This window comes from Saccostrea echinata, unplaced genomic scaffold, assembly GCF_033153115.1.
Source record: "Saccostrea echinata isolate AGI-Se365-2 ecotype Australia unplaced genomic scaffold, CSIRO_AGI_Sech_v1 ptg000009l, whole genome shotgun sequence".
NCBI classification, from domain to species: domain Eukaryota; kingdom Metazoa; phylum Mollusca; class Bivalvia; order Ostreida; family Ostreidae; genus Saccostrea; species Saccostrea echinata.
The window spans coordinates 52406012-52426142 of NW_026889758.1; the positions used below are offsets into that span (position 1 = coordinate 52406012).

Consider the following 20131-nt stretch of genomic DNA (forward strand, 5'->3'; position numbering starts at 1 on the left):
AAATGCATAGAGGAAGCACACTGAAAGGTCATAACTTTGCCAGGAATAATCCATAAAAGCAGCACTTAATTCTCATTAAATACCAAGTGCTGTGCTGACATGAACAGCTCCAAGTGAAGAGTTTTCCAGACGTTCTGGATTTAATCAAGGGTTTGGACTGTTTTAGTGATGGGCCATAATACCTTATAAATGCCGTCTGTTAATCATTTACCATGTATGAATCCTCTTACAGAAGAAAAACTCAATATTTTTAGTACGATTTTCTTAGAATATCTGATTTGCATAATTGTTTAAAGTGTGGATTTGTTAGTTAATACTGCAGACCACATAATTTTCTTTGACACCATATTTTCATGAAATTAGCTATGTGATATTTTTTAGCGAGAAATTTTCTTGAATTTTGGTAATTTTTGTAAACAATCTTGGTAATACAAATATATGTGATATTGAAATTTTTGCAGACAGACATTCTTGTGTAAGTAAATAAAGTTCTCATGAATAAAAAGTGAATTAAAGTACTCAGTGGAACCCCCAGTCTGTAAAATCTCGATCGTTTTGTACATAATTTCAGTCCAGAATACTGTACAGGGGGAAAATAACTCGCGGTGTTAATATTCGCTATATTCATGGTGTTAATCAATCCGTGAATTCAAGAAACAGTGAATAAGTTTTAAATATTAAACCTCAATGTTTTATTTGGAAATTTGAGAATAGACTAAGATAGGTATATATACGTACAATACATGGTCATTTCAGTAATTACGAGTAGTACTTGTCATTCAATTATCTTAATTATCACGCTTTACTTTAATTTAAATAAGCAGCTAATAACCTGTATTTATTGTTAAAAAGCCGTTTTAATATATACATGCTGCATCAATCAAAACACATGGGTCATTGGTTTTGATTACCCGTGCGTAACGTTACCACCTGTATTTGTTACCTACATTAGCATTATGCGTATTAGTTTTTATGGAAATTTTGGTTTAAAAAAAATACCATTCGAATAACTATAGACCTTGCTGAAGATATGGAAGGATATTATTATGTATATACATTAATACTTTTATTAGCATCCAGTGTTTTTTTTTTTTTTCGCTGCGATGTGTTATACCTTCGGAAAGATGTGTACATATGCACTCATCATAAAAGCTTATAGGAAATTCATTTGACGTTTATAGTAAAAAAAAAACTTAATAACGGCACTTGTTTTTATTAATCATCAATTAACTACTAAATCTTATCATTTTATATAAACCTACCCTGTTGTTTGTGAACGCTGATTAATGTTGTTCTAGCTATACTATGGATTACACGGATAAAGACAAGGGAGGTAACTTTTATTATATTCCGATTCCGCGAATTCAACAAACAGCAATCGTGTCCGAGGAGAGAAAAACGTTAAAATTACAACCCATGAAATTAATCCCCTATACAGTATATTATTGAAATTTTTAAAGCATTACGTAAGTACATTTGTATCATCAGGCTCGATCAAGAGTGCTCAGTGTCGGGCTTTGGAATATAGCATGTGTATCCTCTATATAGTTAGAGACCAGAAATGATGTGCCTTTTGATTGAAGAACAATTCTCTTAAATAAAAAAACTTCAGGAATGATGTCTTAGTTTGAAAGAACATGTTTGTTGGTTGTAAGCATTTGAATGGTGCTTTTCTTTCCTTTAAAATAAGCAAGAACTGTTTGAGATGTTTAATAAAATTACTATATAAAAACTCCACCCCCTGTAGTTTTAATTGCCTTATATTGTGAATTTTGATATAAATATAGACAAGGTCAATACAGAAACTTTCTTTTTCTTAAAAAGTTTTGTAACTATAGCTCAGGATTACAAATAACCACTCTCCCAGTTTGCTCTTTGTAATATTAAAAAAAAAAGTAAAATGGCGACCATGGTCTCTGAATGACTGAAAAAGTAAACACACTCATTCCGTTAGTAATATCTTGCTTCATAAAATTATTTAAGAAATGTTTAGCAGAAACAAATTCAACCTGTTTCTCCAGACTATTTCATGTCTGTTCAGCACTCTCATTTATAGTTATCCCTTTTCAGACCATTTTCAGCTGTATGATAGTATGGTTCTTACTCGGGTGAGCATTGTGATCCATAGACCACTTGTTTCTTGAAGGCAGTCTGTACTTAACATTAATTTATCTTTAATTCTGACTGCAGTTGTAATCAGGATATGATAATGGGATTTTCTGAGGTAATCCAATCCAGTCAGGTACATCTATCAATATTTTCTGCCATTTAGAGGACTTACTGTCTTTGTCTAAGCAATATATCTTGGGGGGAAGTTTTTAGACTATTGATTGTAAAATGATCCCGAACTTGCTTCATAAAATCATAGTCATTCAACAGAGTGATAAACTACCTAGAAGGGTGATATAAGATCTGCTGCAGGTTTCGGGGGCCTTTAGTCATGGGTGATAAATGTGTGAACCATCCATCAGCAGTGAAATCCACCGACTTTATCTACAGATCATTTTGCCACTAAATAGAGATGGGATATGGCTGATATGCAAATGGGTGCAGTATTTATTGCCAGATTATTGTTTCCTTATCAGAATATAGAATAGTTAAATGACAATTGATTCTTAGAAGGGAATTCCCAGGAGACTTTAGATGGAGGAGAATCTTCCATGCCTGGTGACACTTAACTTTTGCTTCACAGACCCAGGCTATGTGTGTATTGATTCTCTTTATCCATATTTAGCAGGCACCTAAAAAAAAATAAGGAAGAAAAAACTCTTAAGAGGTTTTTTGCCTTCAATCTCTGAATAGATTTTTCCTTTAGCCATTCTAGCTCTTAAAGTGTATGTCTAGCCATTGGCAGTAATGATGAATACAGAGCTTGTATGGGTCTGAATGTAACTACCCACTATAAAGTCTGGTTAATTGGAATTAGGTTCCATTTCTGACATATCCAAGCTAATGTCACTGGTAATTATTGAATTGATGAATACTATGCACCCAAACTTAGTCTAATGGACCGTGGGAGTGATTCAATCAATCATTTGATTAACTTGTTTGACCATACAATATCATAGATTAAATCATTAAAATATTTACCCAATTTGGCTGTTTAGTTAACTTGTAGAGATCTAAATTTGATAGAATTGCAACATGGTTTATTATTGGTGTATAACCTGGTTATCTCAAACTGATGGGACCGAGATTAAACTTCGAGATATCCGAGAATTCAAGATAATGAAGTTAAAAAACATAAAGAAAGAACTGGTGGGGACTGCCAAATCACATATCTCTGGTATTCGAGATACCAGTGTTCAAGTTGATGAAATTCTGAACTGTACATGAATTAGATTATACACAGTAAAACTTATTTATAGCAGAACTCTGTTAAATGAAAATCTGCTAATAAGGAATCCTTTTTTTCCCAAAAAGCTAAGTGAATTACAGGTATGAAATGAAATTGATTTATTAACAAAATAATTTTGAAATGGGAGATTTACAGTGACTGATTGCTTTGAATGGACTTAACGTAGGTCGCGGGTTTGCTGACGTCGTTAAAACTGTGTACGCAATTTATATGATTTGGGCGATTTTCTTGTGCACATTTGATTATGACGTCACAATGAAAAAGAAATCTGCGACGATTTTTGTTTTATTAAATTCTTCAGTATATCATTATTTCGCTATAACTTTTCTTGGAATTGGCAGTTTAGTGTTATATTATTTAAGCAACAACTTACCACAAATAATGGAGGCTTTTTACGATATGTATAGTCGATACAATACTTAGATACAACTTTTTGTTGGAATTAGTAATTTAGTGAAGAAGGCTTATTACGATTCGAATGATCGACACTGGAAATATTAAAAAATGTTTAATTATATTTGTTATCAATCGCATCTTCTCGGGCCTTTCCTGCAAGTTTGGAAAAACAAGTGGTTGTTTTTCGGCTTGTCGGAAAGGCCCGAGAAATTGCGATTTGTTTTCACTTGGTATCGCGAAACGATATGGGCACAAGGTTCAACTGACCTTTTTTCCTTTGATCGTATTTGAATTAACAGTTTATCAAGAAAGAAGCCATTATTTAAAAAGAAAAATCGCAAATACACCTGTTACATCAAAAGATTAAACTTTATTTTTAAAAAGGATATTTTTAAAATATATAGATCTACAAGTTTATCATAAATTAAATACTGCTAACGTACGATGAAACATAAAGACATATTTTTAGCGACACTGGCCTCCTGTTAGGGGACAAGTATTTGATTCTGAGGGAGAGGGGATGGCAAATTTTACCGAGTCAGATTGTTTATATTCATGTCGGTGAAGAACAGATTATTTATTCCCCCCCCCCCCCCCCAAAAAAAAAAAACAAGGACATATTATTTATTTTATCTTCACTGAAAAAAGTCTGACAAGCAAAAAAAAAAAAAAAAAAAAAGGACAACATCAAAGTTGAAAACTCCCATTGGGGGGGGGGGGGGGGGGGGTGTTAGAACTAGTCATGGGCAGATTATTTTTTTTCTTGCCCAGTCGAGGACAGATTATTTATTTTCAACATTTTTGAGGACAGATTATTTCCAAAATCTGTACTCCCCCCCCCCCCCCCCGAATGAAATGATCGCGTCCCCTAAGCAACAGCTTGCAATGCTGTTACCTAAAGATTTTATTCGCTACTTTGCTTTCCATGTCCAACAAGTAGAATTAATGTTCTAAAAAAACTGGCTTTTGTTTACAGACAAAATTAATTTTTAAATTCTCGTCCCATTTACCCCTCTGAAAATGTGGTATGTAAAAATAAATATTTTGTTTCAATATACATGTATACTGAAAATATATTGTATTTAGCCGGGACGATATTTGACAGAAATTCGTAGATTTAAGCACCTTGCTGAATAGTCTGAATAAAAACATTTTATGTACTTGAATTAGAGAGATACCGTTTTCCGCCAGCACGCTGGAAAAGAAAAATACACAGGCAAATGTAAGGATACGTCTAATCTAGAAAAAAAAAACAAAAAACAAAAAAAAACAGAAAAGAAACGGTAAGAAAACAACACATAAATTGGAAGAAAGAAACTAAAGGATCGATTGTTGTTTTACATCCCTTGCGAGAATTTTCACTAATATATATAAGACGTACAAAAAGCCTAATCTGAAGAGAAACATGCATGTCTAATAATCATTTCATTGATATTGAATTATTATGATACGATTCACGGGTCATTTGAAAGCAGACAGACGTGAATTTCTTTTTTATAAAAAATAGTTCATCTTATTTTTCTGCACTGAATACCGGATAGATATTCACGATGTCAAGCATGACGTCGCGATATTTTATGACGTCGTTCTTAAAAATGTTACATTTTGCGATATAAAAGCAATTATCCACATTTAAATTACGCGAAAACTAACCCGAAGACATATTAATTTTTTCACATTGATTTATTTCAAATCAATTCTTTGTTAAAATACCAAAGAGGAAACAATTTCGTCTGCACCATTTAAAAGTTATTGATATTTTTTGAAACAAAATCTTGCCTCAAAACGAGCCGAAAACGACGTTTTTCTTATATAATTCAATAGAATAACATTGAAAATGTAACGACAACAATGGCATGTGTGGGATTTAATTACACAAAAACGATACAGACGAATTTAATAAAATTTTCAGAGAATATAAAGCGAAGGTAGAGGATTCATATAACTAATTTTCATGGTATGTTTTCGGACACTTTTAAATGGCCTGCAAACCCGCGACCTACGTTAAAATTATTTTTGTAGATTTGTGGAACAAAAGCAGACTTTTAAGGATATTACCTTGGAATTCATTATATTTCTTGGGAGTTCTATTTTTGAGGATTTTATGGACACTCCTTCCCTATAAATTTACTTACTCATTGAATATTAATATACAGGAAATTAATCTTTCATAATAAGACAAAATTATGTACATTTTTAAGGTCATTTTTATGTACATGAACCTTTATATTTATATCCATAAAAATTGCCCATCCCTTGTTATAGAAACAATACAGAAGTGTCATAGACTGTCCAGAATTTTACACCAGGACTCTGCCCACTCAGTATCAACTGCAATAAAATTGCTAAAGTAGCATTATAAGGGTGTTACCATTAAGGTGTGGGTGTTCATTGAATTATTAAGATTTCAACTTTGCCAGAGCCAAAAGGATTTTATCGACTAATCAGTTCAATGCAAACTATCCTTTAGAAGTTTCTTTTCATGCCCTATTATGAATGGTGCATATAGTGTTTGTCTTGTCTGTCTTTCATCCTTCCCTGTCCTTCTGACTGTCCATCACCATGATCACACTTTGACTTCAGCTGTAGTTTTAAAGAAACTGTTCATGTTACAGTAATCAAAGTTTATACTATGATACATATTAGTGAGAAATTCAGTATAATCTGTAGTGTGTCATGACCATGACCCAAGGTTATTTTTGGCAATTTCAAGGTTACTAGTAGAAAAAATGTCAATAATTTTCTTATTGAGAATCATTGGAAGTCCATATGTCAAATACACATTCATTGTGACCAGAGGGTGTGTGTCATGATACAAGGTCATTTGTAGAAGTTCAAGGTCACATTCAGAAAACTGTTTAATTCCTGTCCTTGCCATATCCTGGTAATTGAAAAGATGTGGAAGCTTATACTTGACAATTTAAACACTGGATCCAGCAATTTAAAAAAAAAAATGTAGCAGGGGTATCATTTTGTGAGCTCACTCACAGTAGTTCTAGCTAAACATTCATTTGATACAAGACAGTCTTACTTGTACTTCACATTGTTGAGGTGATTTTGATTACCTATGTTCTTGAATTACAGGAAGGAGAAGGGCAGTGGTTGTCCTTGGACAGTGAGCTGATAATGAGAAGCGGCAAGATCACAGGCACAAGGTTCCCCACCGGGCACACAATACTTCTGGATGCCAGATTTGAATTACCTTACGGTAACATTTTCTCAATAACTTGAATGTTATTTTGGGGGGAAAATCAAAATCATAATTAAACTGTATATATTCAAATTGTAAGAAAATTGGCATAAGAAACACTATATCTGAACATGCACATAGTGATTCCATAATATTTAAATCAGTAATGGTAAAGATAACTATAAATTTGAAAGTCATACTTTTATGAACTTGTGTATCACCATTTAGCAGCACTATAATAAGTTACCTCTCTGTATCACACAGTTTTGACATCAAAGTCACCAGAACATTATATCCTCCCTCTATATAAAGACAAAAAGTTAATTTAAAACAGCTGGTTTCTTAGAAACATTTCAAAGCATCCTAAGTTTATCTGAGTTCATTTTCATTCAGATTAAAAAATTTTACTATGAAGCCTTTCAAATCTTTTTTAGCCATGACTAGAAACTGCTGCAAATCCAGTGTTTTCCCTTTATTTCAAAGTAAAGGGTTAGAGAACAATTGTAACAGGCTTTGGGATGAGATTTATGCATGGATCTCTGTGGACTTTACAACAATTAAATTTTGAAATTTCTATTTCTAAGCGGCATTTTTATGCCCCTGTATTGAAGATTCAAGGGTATATAGTTTTTGCCCTGTCCGTCCGTCTGTCTCTCTGTCTGTTTGTCCGCAAAAACTTTTACCTTTCCCATAACTTTTGATTGGTTGGAGATATGGCTTTCATATTTCACATGTGTATTCCTTGTGACAAGAACTTTCTTTGGGTACCACCATATTTGACCTTTTGACCTTGACCTTGGAGTTTGACCCAGTTTTGCAAAATTTTACCGAACATTAACCTTGGCCATAACTTTTGAACGGGTGGTGCTAGGGCTTTCATACTTCACATGTGTAATCCTTGTGACAAGACCTTTCTTTGAATACCAACAACTTTGACCTTTTCACCTTGACCTAGGAGTTTGACCTACTTTTGAAAAACTTTAACCTTGGTCATAACTTTTGAACGATTGGTGCTAGGGCTTAAATACTTCATATAAGTAATCCTTATGACAAGGCCTTCCTTTGGATAAAACAACTTTGGCTCTCTGACCTTGACCTTGGAGTTTGACCTACTGTTGGAAAACTTTAACCTTGGCCATAACTTTTGAACAGTTGGTGCTAGGGCTTTCATACTTCACATGTGTAATCCTTATGACAAGGCCTTCCTTTGGATACCAACAACTTTGACCTTTTGACCTTGACCTTGGAGTTTGACCTTCTTTTGGAAAATTTTAACCTTGGTCATAACTTTTGAATGATTGGTGCTTTGGCTTTCATATTTCACCTGTGTATTTCTTGGGAGAAGGCCTTTCCTTGGGCACCATTAATTTTGACCATTTGACCTTGACCTTGATGTTTGACATACTTTTGAAAAGGTATATTCCTCGAGACAAAACCTTACTTAGGGTACCAACATATTTGATTTGCATTTGAGAAAGTTTAACCTTTGCTATAAGTTGCCATACGGGGGCATCAGTGTTTCACAAACACATCTTGTTATCAATATCAATTAAAGTGGTTAATTTGGCCGTTAGCTGGTTCTTACAGAAAACACAGCAAATAGGACCCCCCCCCCCCCCAAAAAAAAAAAAAAACAAAAAAACGCAGATAACATTACTTCAAACCATTCAAGCTTGAATTAAATCATACTCACAATCACTTTTCAATGAAGTGAGACAATATGACATACATGATTTTAAACACAAGGCAGGCTCAAACTATATCTTTAAAGTTGCTTTAAAAAATATACCAAGCTCAAACTAAAACTTTCCAGCCTAATTAACAATACATGCTTTTGAAATTTTAATTTTTATGCCTATTGTATGACTTAAACATCTGGCTCTTTTGTAGTGAAATAAAAAAAAATCTATGCAATTTATATGTCAATCTGCAGCTTAAATTTGGAGTTTCTGTAGAAGTACTGTTTTCTGTGTGTGTTTTTTTATGCAATGTACAAGGCCACAAATTTTCTGCAGAAATTTGTCCCAGGGTACATTAAATACATTTAAGGCATATAGTGAACTTGAAAAATCTGTGTAATTTTCTACCCACAGATTGAACCTAAATTGTGATTCCATGGAATTATGACCCCATGGAAAAAAAGTATGTTTTTTATTGGCCTAGTATTAAAGTACGATATCATCACTTACAGATGTAAAAATTGATTGATAAGCTATCATCATTAAAGTTTGTATTTATATAGCCCTGTATAGCGTGTTTTCATGTACAGCTCTGTGCATATATAGTGCCCTTAGATGGAATTAATCTTGGAATGAAGTATTGACCTAAAAATTTGTTATTGTCCCCTATGAACCAGACAAAATATACCATCCATTTTAAGAAACACCAAGGGGTTTTTTTCTTCATTAATTTACCAAGCAAAAAATGGCTTTATTTTGATGCTTGTAATGTCATAACAAACAGTGGAAGACAGATTCATGACTGTCTTGGGAAAAAGAGAGCGATTGAGAGAAAAAAAAATAAACAGTAGGACTTTTCTTTCCAATGAAATGCAAATTTTTCCACAGCTTGCATTGGTGCCTATTATGTAGGTCAACAAATGGTAAAATATTGATCAGGAAATTCCTGGTAATCTCTACCATTTTTCATCAGATGCAGTAATTCATAAAAAAAGAAATTAGCATTAAGTTATAATGATTATCTGTAGATAGTCGGTATTGTGCACTTCTACAGATTCTGTTAATGTATTGAAACAAGTTTCTTTCAAGAGCAGGATGCAATCGTTTACAATCAGTAATTGGGCAGAATGTAAAGAAATGTTGAGAATGGAAGAAGATATTGACCTTTTTTTGTAGTAGGGAGAGGAAAAGAAGGGGGGTATTGAAATCAAAGAGCTGATTGCTAGAAAATGTCCTTAATGTTTCTGAAGTACGTACATTATTGAGACAAGGTGCATTTATACATACAAATCTGAATATGTGTACTAGTAGTAAGGAAATTTTGTGCTATAAAAAAAACTCTTTAAAAAAAATGAAGTCAACTTAGGGAAGGAAAGGGGGGTGGTATTTTCTGTTTAAAAAACCTCAGACAGATTTACTACCGTTAGGTTTATTGTAAAATTTGCTACGTCTTTAACAATTGGAATATTTAGAGTGCCTTTGCTATGAGCTTAGATACTAATATTTGTTTTCAAAACGGGAGTGCAGTAGGAAACACTGACTTCAATATACTGCAGTCTAAGTTTTTTCAGAGAATCAGAAGATCTTTAAATATAGTAAAATAAAAAAAAAAAAAACTAAATTAAAAACTTATCTGAGCTGTTTGTTTTACAATTGCAATGTTTAAGCTAACAGTCTACATATTTATAACACATCTCTAAAGGTTAGTAATTTTGAAAGTTGATGTTTAAAAATGTTATTGAAGGCAATTCATTTATTGATATTAAGTCGTTTTCATGCACTAATTTCAGTAAATGATATTTTTCAAGGAATAAAAAAAAGATGTGAAATGCAGGATTTCCCTGAAAGTCAGAAATATTCTTGACATATAAGTATATTGAGTGAGGCATCAAGATTCTGAGATAAACTCTTCCGGAATGTGCATTGTGCTTGAGATACATGCATGCATACAATTTTCTGTGGGGACCGTTTGAGTTAAGCCAGATTCCCTTAGAAAACATACCAGAAAGTTGGTTGAGAAAAAACAGAGAATATTCTCGGTGGTCTCATTCTGTAGTGTCAGATAAGTCATTTTTATAAGGGGTTGCTTTTTATTACAGCAGCTATGCCCACAGATGGAATTGGGTTAGATATGTATGCATAAATTTCCATTTGAGCAGTGTCCCTTAAGACTAACAAGGGATAATGTTGAACATGGTGATCAATGAAACTAAGTCTGATTGCTTGACTTGCTGTCTAGACTGGATTTCAGTTTCATTAGCCAAGGATGATAAAAGTTTATCAATATGCTGTTGATGTTTCTTTGTGTAGTGAGGTCAGGTCCCAAACACAAGCTACAGGGGGGCACTGTGTTAAGTTCTTATGCACTTGTAAATATAACCTTTGACATATTGTTCTTGACCTTTCTTGAGAGATAAATTTGGGATTAAAATTGGTGATGCATCATTTTGAAAAATTATCTATAATAGTTTCATACATGTATTGATTTCAGGATTCTCATCCGAGGTTATGTTTTAGGAGGAGGGGTTAATTATTGTAAATTATTATTTAACTACTGTTTAAAAATTTCCTTGTTTGTAAAATAAAAACCCTGTTTATTGATAGCAGTATCATTTAAAACTTTACAGAGCATAAAAAATTAACATTCTTTGGACTGAATTGTGTCTTTTTCTACCCTTGTGACTCAATTGGGTCAATAGGTAGCAAAATTTCAATATTTTTGACCCTATAATTTTTAGGTCACCTGAGTCACTCAGGTGACCTATTGCTATCTGTTTTTGTCCGTCGTCGTGCGTCGTCCGTCGTGCGTTAACTTTTGAACATTTTTAACTTCTTCTCTAGAACCGCTCAACCAATTTCAACCAAATTTGGTATATAGCATCTATGGGTGAAGGGGAACAAAAATTGTGAATTTCATGGTCCCTGCCCCCCCCGGGGCCTGAGGGGTGGGGCTAAAACCACCAAAAATAATGCAATCTTTAAAAATCTTCTTCTTTACTCCCGGACATGAAGCAGTCAAACTGTTGGCATCATTGTAATAAGCATTGAGCCCTCTACCAAAATTGTGAAATTCATGGCCCCAGGGTTAGGGGTTCTGGCCCCAGGGTGGGGCTATATAGATCATATAGTGAAAGTGCATAAATTCTTTGAAAATCTTCTTCTCTGCTCCTGGGTATTAAATAAAGTTACTAAGTACATAGTTATGATGAGCAAGACTGTCTCTTCCAAAATTGTGAAATTCATGGCCCCAGGGTCAGGGGTTCTGGTGTTAGGGTGGGGCTGTATTGATTATATAGTGAAAATGCATTAATTCTTTGAAAATCTTCTTCTCTGCTCCTGGGTATTAAATAAAGGAACTAAGTACATAGTTATGATGAGCAAGAGTGCCTCTTCCAAAATTGTGAAATTCATGGCCCCAGGGTCAGGGGTTCTGGTGTTAGGGCGGGGCTGTATTGATTATATAGTGAAAATGCATTAATTCTTTGAAAATCTTCTTCTCTGCTCCTGGGTATTAAATAAAGGAACTAAGTACATAGTTATGATGAGCAAGAGTGCCTCTTCCAAAATTGTGAAATTCATGGCCCCAGGGTCAGGGGTTCTGGCCCCAGGGTGGGGCTATATAGATCATATAGTGAAAGTGCATTAATTCTTTGAAAATCTTCTTCTCTGCTCCTGGGTATTAAATAAAGGAACTAAGTACATAGTTATGATGAGCAAGAGTGCCTCTTCCAAAATTGTGAAATTTATTGCCCCAGGGTCAGGGGTTCTGGCCCCAGGGTGGGGCTATATAGATCATATAGTGAAAGTGCATTAATTCTTTGAAAATCTTCTTCTCTGCTCCTGGGTATTAAATAAAGTTACCAAGTACATAGTTATGATGAGCAAGAGTGCCTCTTCCAAAATTTTGAAATTCATGGCCCCAGGGTCAGGGGTTTTGGTGTTAGGGTGGGGCTGTATTGATTATATAGTGAAAATGCATTAATTCTTTGAAAATCTTCTTCTCTGCTCCTGGGTATTAAATAAAGGAACTAAGTACATAGTTATGATGAGCAAGAGTGCTTCTTCCAAAATTGTGAAATTCATGGCCCCAGGGTCAGGGGTTCTGGTGTTAGGGCAGGGCTCTATAAATTATATAGTGAAAATGCATTAATTCTTCGAAAATCTTCTTCTTTGCTCCTGGGTATTTAATAAAGTAACTAAGAACGTAGTTATGATGAGGAGGTGGGCCTCTTCCAGAATTGTGAAAGCCATGGCCCCTGGGTCAGGGGTTCTGGTGTTAGGGCGGGGCTCTATTGATTATATAGTAAAAATGCTTTAATTTTTTGAAAATCTTCTTCTCTGCTCCTGGGTATTATTTAAACAAACTAAGTGCATGGTTATGATGCATAAGGATGCCTTTTCAAAAATTGTGAATTTCATGGCCCCAGGGTCAGGGGTTCTGGTGTTAGGGTGGGGCTGTATTGATTATATAGTGAAAATGCATTGATTCTTTGAAAATCTTCTTCTCTGCTACTGGAGACTATTTAAACGCATAAGGATGCCTTTTCAAAAATTGTGAATTTCATGGCCCCAGGGTCAGGGGTTCTGGTGTTAGGGCGGGGCTCTATTGATTATATAGTGAAAATGCATTGATTCTTTGAAAAACTTCTCTGCTACTGGAGATTATTTAAACAAACTAAGTGCATGATTATGATAGACAAGGATGCCTCTTCCAAAATTTTTAAATATATGGCCTCAGTTTTTGGGGTTCTTGAGGAGGGGGGGGGGGGCTAGGGCAACAATGCTTCATCTATCAGTGTATTTAACTTCTAAATTGTTGTATTATACTCAGGTGACCGTTAAGGCCCTTGGGCCTCTTGTTCAGATAAACAGTTTATGTCAATTATTTTTTGATTTGCATTGATTTATTAAAATTATTTTGTTTAGAAATAACATTTCTGAGGCAGAGCATTTTTTTGTTTGTTGCCAAAACCAAACAAAATTTTCAACCTTAGAATTTACAGAGCCTGTATTACAATTTTGATTCTTAACACGTCATTTTTTGCTCATTCTTTACACAAGAAGTTGCTGTGAGAGTAACAATGAAAAGTAGAAATCACTAAGGATTATAGAATCATATTTGGTTTGAAAAAAACCCCAAAAAAACGCTCATCCAAACACACAGAGAATGTATGGAAGGATTCTTGATTTTCATTCCACACAGTAAACAAAAATGTCAGTACACATATCCAAAGACAACTTTTTTTTATATCTCAATAAATAAACTAAAGATGATGTTACATTCTGATGTATACAGTGAAAACTGTCTAATCCAAAACCTGTGCAACCCATTCCACTGTGAATTCTGAACCTTATTTAAATTCCCATTTTACCATTATGTTCCTTACACTGTGCAATCTGACACCTTGTCTATTCTGACACAAATTTTTTCTCCCAGTGCATGTTGGATTAGACAGAATCACTGTATTTTATCTATGTTTCCATATGACATCATCTAAGTCACAATAGAAATTGTGTAGAGATTATATCTCTATTTTCTTTAAAGGATGTTAAAAATAATGACATTTACATTATATACTTATTAACCCCTTCCACATTTAGCTAAATAAAAAAATTGACTTCAATTTTCATAAATGTTTTCCCATAGCTATAGTTAATATGAGGCATATGCATACAAACAGGTTCATTAATAATATAAGATTGTTCGAATCAAAATCTCATGCATTATTGATACAGAAATATTTATGGCATGACAATTTTTTTTAGAAAACCAGTTTGAATTTCCTTTTAATCAATGATGATTTAAATTCAGTTTTAGAACTTTATATTGGTCTGAATTCTTAGGGTAAGTTACATTTAGCATTCAGTTTTATGTGTGATGCATGTAACATTTTGGGAGGAAGTCAATTGATGTATGATTTTTCAGACAAATGAGACATTCATGTTTTTTTAAATGTATGACAGTTATGTAACTAAAATTGAAAGATGATAGGAAGAGAATTATGTAAGACCCACACTGAATGAGGGAACATTTGTAGAAGATTGGTTCTTGTGGGAATGATGTGATTTCAATTTACATGGGTGATAGAAACTACAGAAAATGATACACATATCATTTAGAAATAATGGACACAGAGTCAGAATTTTTTCAAATTTAGTATAAAGTGTACTACAGTTTTTAGTTGAAATCTTTTTAAGAAGATAGAAATTGAAAATATCTGATTGATTTGATTTCTGTTTGGTTCTTTATTGTTGCTTTCTTTTTACTTTAAGATCTACCAGAGGCTGAAGCTGCTGAGCTGGAGAATAAATTAAAAGTCCTCAACACTATAGACCAAGAGGTATGTGTTAAATCCTAAATGCTGGATTTATGGCAAAAAATATATTTGCACCATTGCAGAGATGCAGTGGAATTGTATCCCTCTCCTGAAAATATCAGATTAAAAAGAATTGGAGAGGGCTACATTATTGCAGCTGCAAGAGTATGTGTTAAGGGCATACGCAACGTAGTTAGAACTTTATTGTCTTTTCCCCTGGAGTTGAAGAGTTCCAATACTAGAAGGGCCTGTGTGCAACTCTTTTTAATGTCTATATATGGTGCTGTACACCTCTTCTAAAACAAATTTGGATGAAAAATATCTACAATATATGTTTAGTATTTTTTGTATATTTTTCTTTGAATAATACAAGAATTTTCATCATTTGATATCTATTCAAAACCCCTGGTAAAGCATGCTGATTTTTTGTGTGCGAACATCTAATGGTAATATAATTTTAAATTAAGTATATCTTGAAAAATTATCAGTAGGTAAGGTATGTTGTATATGTCCTTAAGTCCTCAATACTATAGACCAAGATGTATGTCCTCACCACTATAGACTAAGACATATGTGTTAAGTCCTCAACACTATATACCAAGAGGTATGTTTTAAGTCCTCAATGCTAGAGAGCAAGAGGTATATGTCCTCAACATAGAGGTGTATGTGAAGTTTTTAATATTAGAGATCAAAGAGGTAAGTGACGGATCCTCAATATTAGAGATCAAAGAAGAAAGTGATAGGTCTTCAACCCTCGAGATCAAAGAAGTAAGTGATAGGTCTTCAATCCTCCAGCCAAAGAAGTAAGAGATAGGTCTTCAATCCTCAAGTCAAAGAAGTAAGTGATAGGTCTTCAATCCTCCAGCCAAAGAAGTAAGTGATAGGTCTTCAATCCTCGAGTCAAAGAAGTAAGTGATAGGTCTTCAATCCTCAAGTCAAAGAAGTAAGTGATAGGTCTTCAATCCTCGAGTCAAAGAAGTAAGTGATAGGTCTTCAATCCTCCAGCCAAAGAAGTAAGTGATGGATCTTCAATCCTCGAGTCAAAGAAGTAAGTGATAGGTCTTCAATCCTCCAGCCAAAGAAGTAGGTGATAGGTCTTCAATCCTCGAGTCAAAGAAGTAAGTGATAGGTCTTCAATCCTCAAGTCAAAGAAGTAAATGATAGGTCTTCAATCCTCGAGTCAAAGAAGTAAATGATAGGTCTTCAATCCTCAAGCCAAATTAAGAAGTAAGTGATAGGTCTTCAATCCTCAAGCCAAAGAAGTAAGTCATAGGTCTTCAACCCCAAAACCTCAAGACCAAAGAAGTCTATATAAAGTCCTCATTATCATAGAATAAATAGTATATATGTTTGTCCTCAATGCTAGAGTCTACAAGGTATGTGTTAAGTCTTCTACCAAGAGATTGTGTTTTATCCTCAGTTCTTAAGATAAATGAAAATGTTTTAAAGACCTCAACACTATAGACCAAGAGATGTGTGCAAGTCCTGGATTCTAGAGATCTCAACACTGTAACCCAAGAAGTATATCAAGACATAATTGTTAAACCCTGGCACAAGAGTCGAAAAAGGTTGCATGACTTGCAGTGTATACTTGGTCATGTATACCTGAATGCATAAGTTTATTTGTCAGGAAGATGATATTTTTTCCATTTAAACACTTGTATGTCAATGCTCTAGCTCAAAAAAAAGTAAGAAACTTGTATCTACTTTACAAATGATGAACTTTTTAACAATTCCCTAGTCTTTCCCAAACTGTTAAAGCTTGCACAAATGATTAACACCTAGTATTGATTACCAGCATGGCCACTTTCAGTTTCAACTTTAAATTGTAACTATAAGGTTAATGTTATTCAATACTGTTGTTATCATGAAATGAATATTCTCATGTGATTTTCAATATGAGTGAAAAAAATGACAAAATGTAAAATGATAATGTATCCAGCTGATATTTACACCCAAGTAAAGGGTACTTTAGCAATTGCTTTGTGTAGGGTTGATAGATGTCTAGCACTAATATCTAGTTGTTTCAGAAATATTTTATGTGTTTCATTTTTTTGCAGTTAATGACCATACAGCGCCAGAACACATACTCCACTCAGTGTAAGTAGACAGATTACACAGGAAAAGGAACATAACTCCTACAGTAATCAATCCTCTATTTTGATAAAGGAAAGGAAGCAATTGTACTTTTCATGTTTGCAAACAGAATATAACTTTATTCAAAATGTTTTTCAGTCAATTTCAATGAATTGAAGTAATTAAATGTTTTTTCTCTATATTATGGTCATGATAATTAAACAAAACTTCAGAAAACATGAAAAAATTGACTGTATGTATGCCATAAGATAACTTGTAACATTAATTTTACAGCTGGGATGTCTGAAGACAGTGACTATAAGAGTGACAATAGCTACCCCCCTCCTCACCAACATAATGTTTCTGTCAGACAGTTTCCTCTCCATGAACCAAGTCGAGATTTTTACTATAATGGACAGTTTGATTCATTTGATGGTGGGGGTTTGGATGATGATCGAAGAGGATCTTTTGATCGATTTGAAAGTTTTGATGAAGAGGAGTCGTACAACGATCATCATTGTCATGATGTTTATCAACGGGATTTATCTCCAGAGCCAGATAATGAATCTTATGATGAAGAAGAATTGACACACTGTTCAGAAAGAAGGAGTCAGGATGATCCGGATTATGATCAGGATCCAGATTACTCTTTACATGGATCTGAATATGATCAGGAGGAGTATGATGACTATGAACGTCCCAAACTGAATGAGAGGAGCTTCAGCGAGGAGGACGGGAGTTACTCTGGAGGAAGGGTGATGAGTCGGACTATCAGTGAGGAAGAATCCTCAAGTCGAGGAAGACTGTATGATAGGACTTTCAGTGAGGAGAGTAACAGACTGTATAGTGAGGAGAGCAACCGAGATCGGCACTCAATGGAGAGAACAATCAGTGAAGACAGTAGTCGAGAGAGACAGCAATATTACGATCAAGAAGATGATCGTCGGCCTTCTTATACGCACAATCATCGCGGAGGTTATGACTTAAAAGACAGAGATTTTGGTAGAGAGTGGGATCAGTACTATCAAGATGAAGAAACCACTTATGTTCAAAGTCGGAGTGACACAGAATCAGAGCACATGTCATATAATAGCAGACCAAGGAAAAGCAGGCAGTATACCTATACAAACAGAGGGTGGGTACCATTTCCTCTTGATTTCATAGAGTAAACATACCATATTTTGCAGAAAGGATATTAATCTATCTTTACATTCTTTGAAAGAAAAGGAAGTTATTTTATTTACAGTTGTTTTAAGCTTAGTGTGAGTTTATGTTTTGCAAGAAGCAGATAAAAAAAGAAAAATTAAAGTCTGTCACAACTACAGAAAGAAAAGACATAAATAGAAATAAGTTTGTTGGAAGTATAACTACTTTAAACTTATAGATAAAGCAATTTAAGTCTCTTAATATCTTTGCCAAAGTTTTAAAGTCCCCAAGTACTATTTTTTTCCTAAAGGTTTTTGCAAAAATTTATTAAGTACTATTATTCCATGTATGTAAATGATACTAGCATAACTTCAAAGAGAAATCCAATTTATGAAGATCTGTTGATGATGGCATATCATACAATATCATATATATTGGATGACAAGATAGTGTAGGAACTTTAAAATTGCAGTACTGAATACAACCCATTCGCTATGCAAATTTTTATTAAGTACAATAGAATGTGTATGGTCTCTTTCAAAAATGCAAACAACAAATGCGTAATTCTGTCCCAGGGGCCAAGCTGGGAAGAACATGCCCAGTTGACCTTTAGGGTAGATAGTGTATCTTGGACTGAATCACAGAAGAGGCATTTCCAATAACTCGGCACAATATTGTTAGAGACACAAGAGGCTACAATGAACAGCAGTTTGATGGTCCCAGAGGCAAGGCCAATCATTCAATTTTGTATGATGGGGGCCTTCTGTGGGAGATTAACCCATTTCATTGACATTAAAATTGTTTTCTACGTTGAAGATTACTTTAATGACCTAGAATAGGATTAAATCATTATGATTAATTTTTTTTTTTCGAATTTATTTCGGGAAATGCCAAGTTTTCCCCTTTTTTGTAAAACTTAAAAGGTAAATGGAAAGATTATACTTTTCTTATTTCTTAATATAAAAGCAGGGGCAAAAAATGAAGTTTGTAACAATCAGTTTGAATGAAAAAGTATGCAAAATGTCAAAAGAAAACATGTGCATTACTTTCTACCAACATTCACTTCTGGAATGAGCACAGATCCTTAGCCCACTTTTAAGTCATTTTCTCTCCAACATCTTGAAAACAAATTGCCAATAGAAAAAGCCCTATATAGTCATCACCATTTCTAATGCCATTTTGATGAAGGATGCAATTATGTACCTGAGGTGAATATGAAATTCCATGATGTAAATTGGAAGATATGATTGAAGTGTTAATCAAATAATCAATTGCCAACATAATATGACTGCTGGTATATAATAGGTGTGAAGTGGTACAGTATAATTATAATTGTTTGGAGTTTTCTTGTCTTACAGAAGCCCAGCCAGAAGTGGAGATTCCTTGACCAATACAACAAACATGACCAACACCAGTAAAATCAGCACTCAGGATTTTAGGTAAGGTCAAAATATGGGGGTTGTACTGTATCACCAACATGATTGATTTGGCAAATCTTTGGGACAATATTTCAAATTATGCTACTGTTAACATTTGGATCTGAGGAGAAGTTTTGGTTTTAGGCTGAATCCCTCCCAAGAACCCCCCCCCCCCCAAAAAAAATGAACAAACGAACCAAAAAAAAAGTTATTTTATTACAAGAGCGTGGAGGAAACAATCTTTTAAACAAACTTAATGATATGACACATAATCCTACTTTTTACTTGAGAAAGTAACTAGGTCGATAGAATAAGTTTTTAACAAAAGTGGACAAATTTGAATTTGAAACAAATATTTGGGAAAAAAAAAAACTGATAGTGAAATACTGATACTGATAATGAAATGCAGTGTAATTTTAGCAGACAATTTAAAGTGGTAGAAAATTTTTATATATAAGGGGAGCAGAGAGAGATAAGAAGTTTAAAAGGTCATGGTCAAAAACAATAAATGTACTGTAGTACCTTTAGGAAGATCTTGTCACAGTTATTGC

The 20131-nt window shown here is 34.0% G+C and overlaps 1 protein-coding gene across 4 annotated transcripts in view; it reads left to right on the plus strand.

Annotated features, from left to right (window-relative positions):
- Positions 1–20131, plus strand: part of LOC133183092 (protein unc-13 homolog A-like) — a 107947-nt gene that overhangs the window by 23700 nt on the left and 64116 nt on the right. For all 4 annotated transcript variants that reach the window (XM_061318038.1, XM_061318036.1, XM_061318037.1 and 1 more), the window contains exons 5-9: positions 6839–6962; positions 14897–14964; positions 17001–17040; positions 17311–18151; positions 19521–19601. In XM_061318038.1, the coding sequence (XP_061174022.1) occupies positions 6839–6962; positions 14897–14964; positions 17001–17040; positions 17311–18151; positions 19521–19601 (1154 nt within the window). The remainder of the gene's footprint in view (positions 1–6838; positions 6963–14896; positions 14965–17000; positions 17041–17310; positions 18152–19520; positions 19602–20131) is intronic.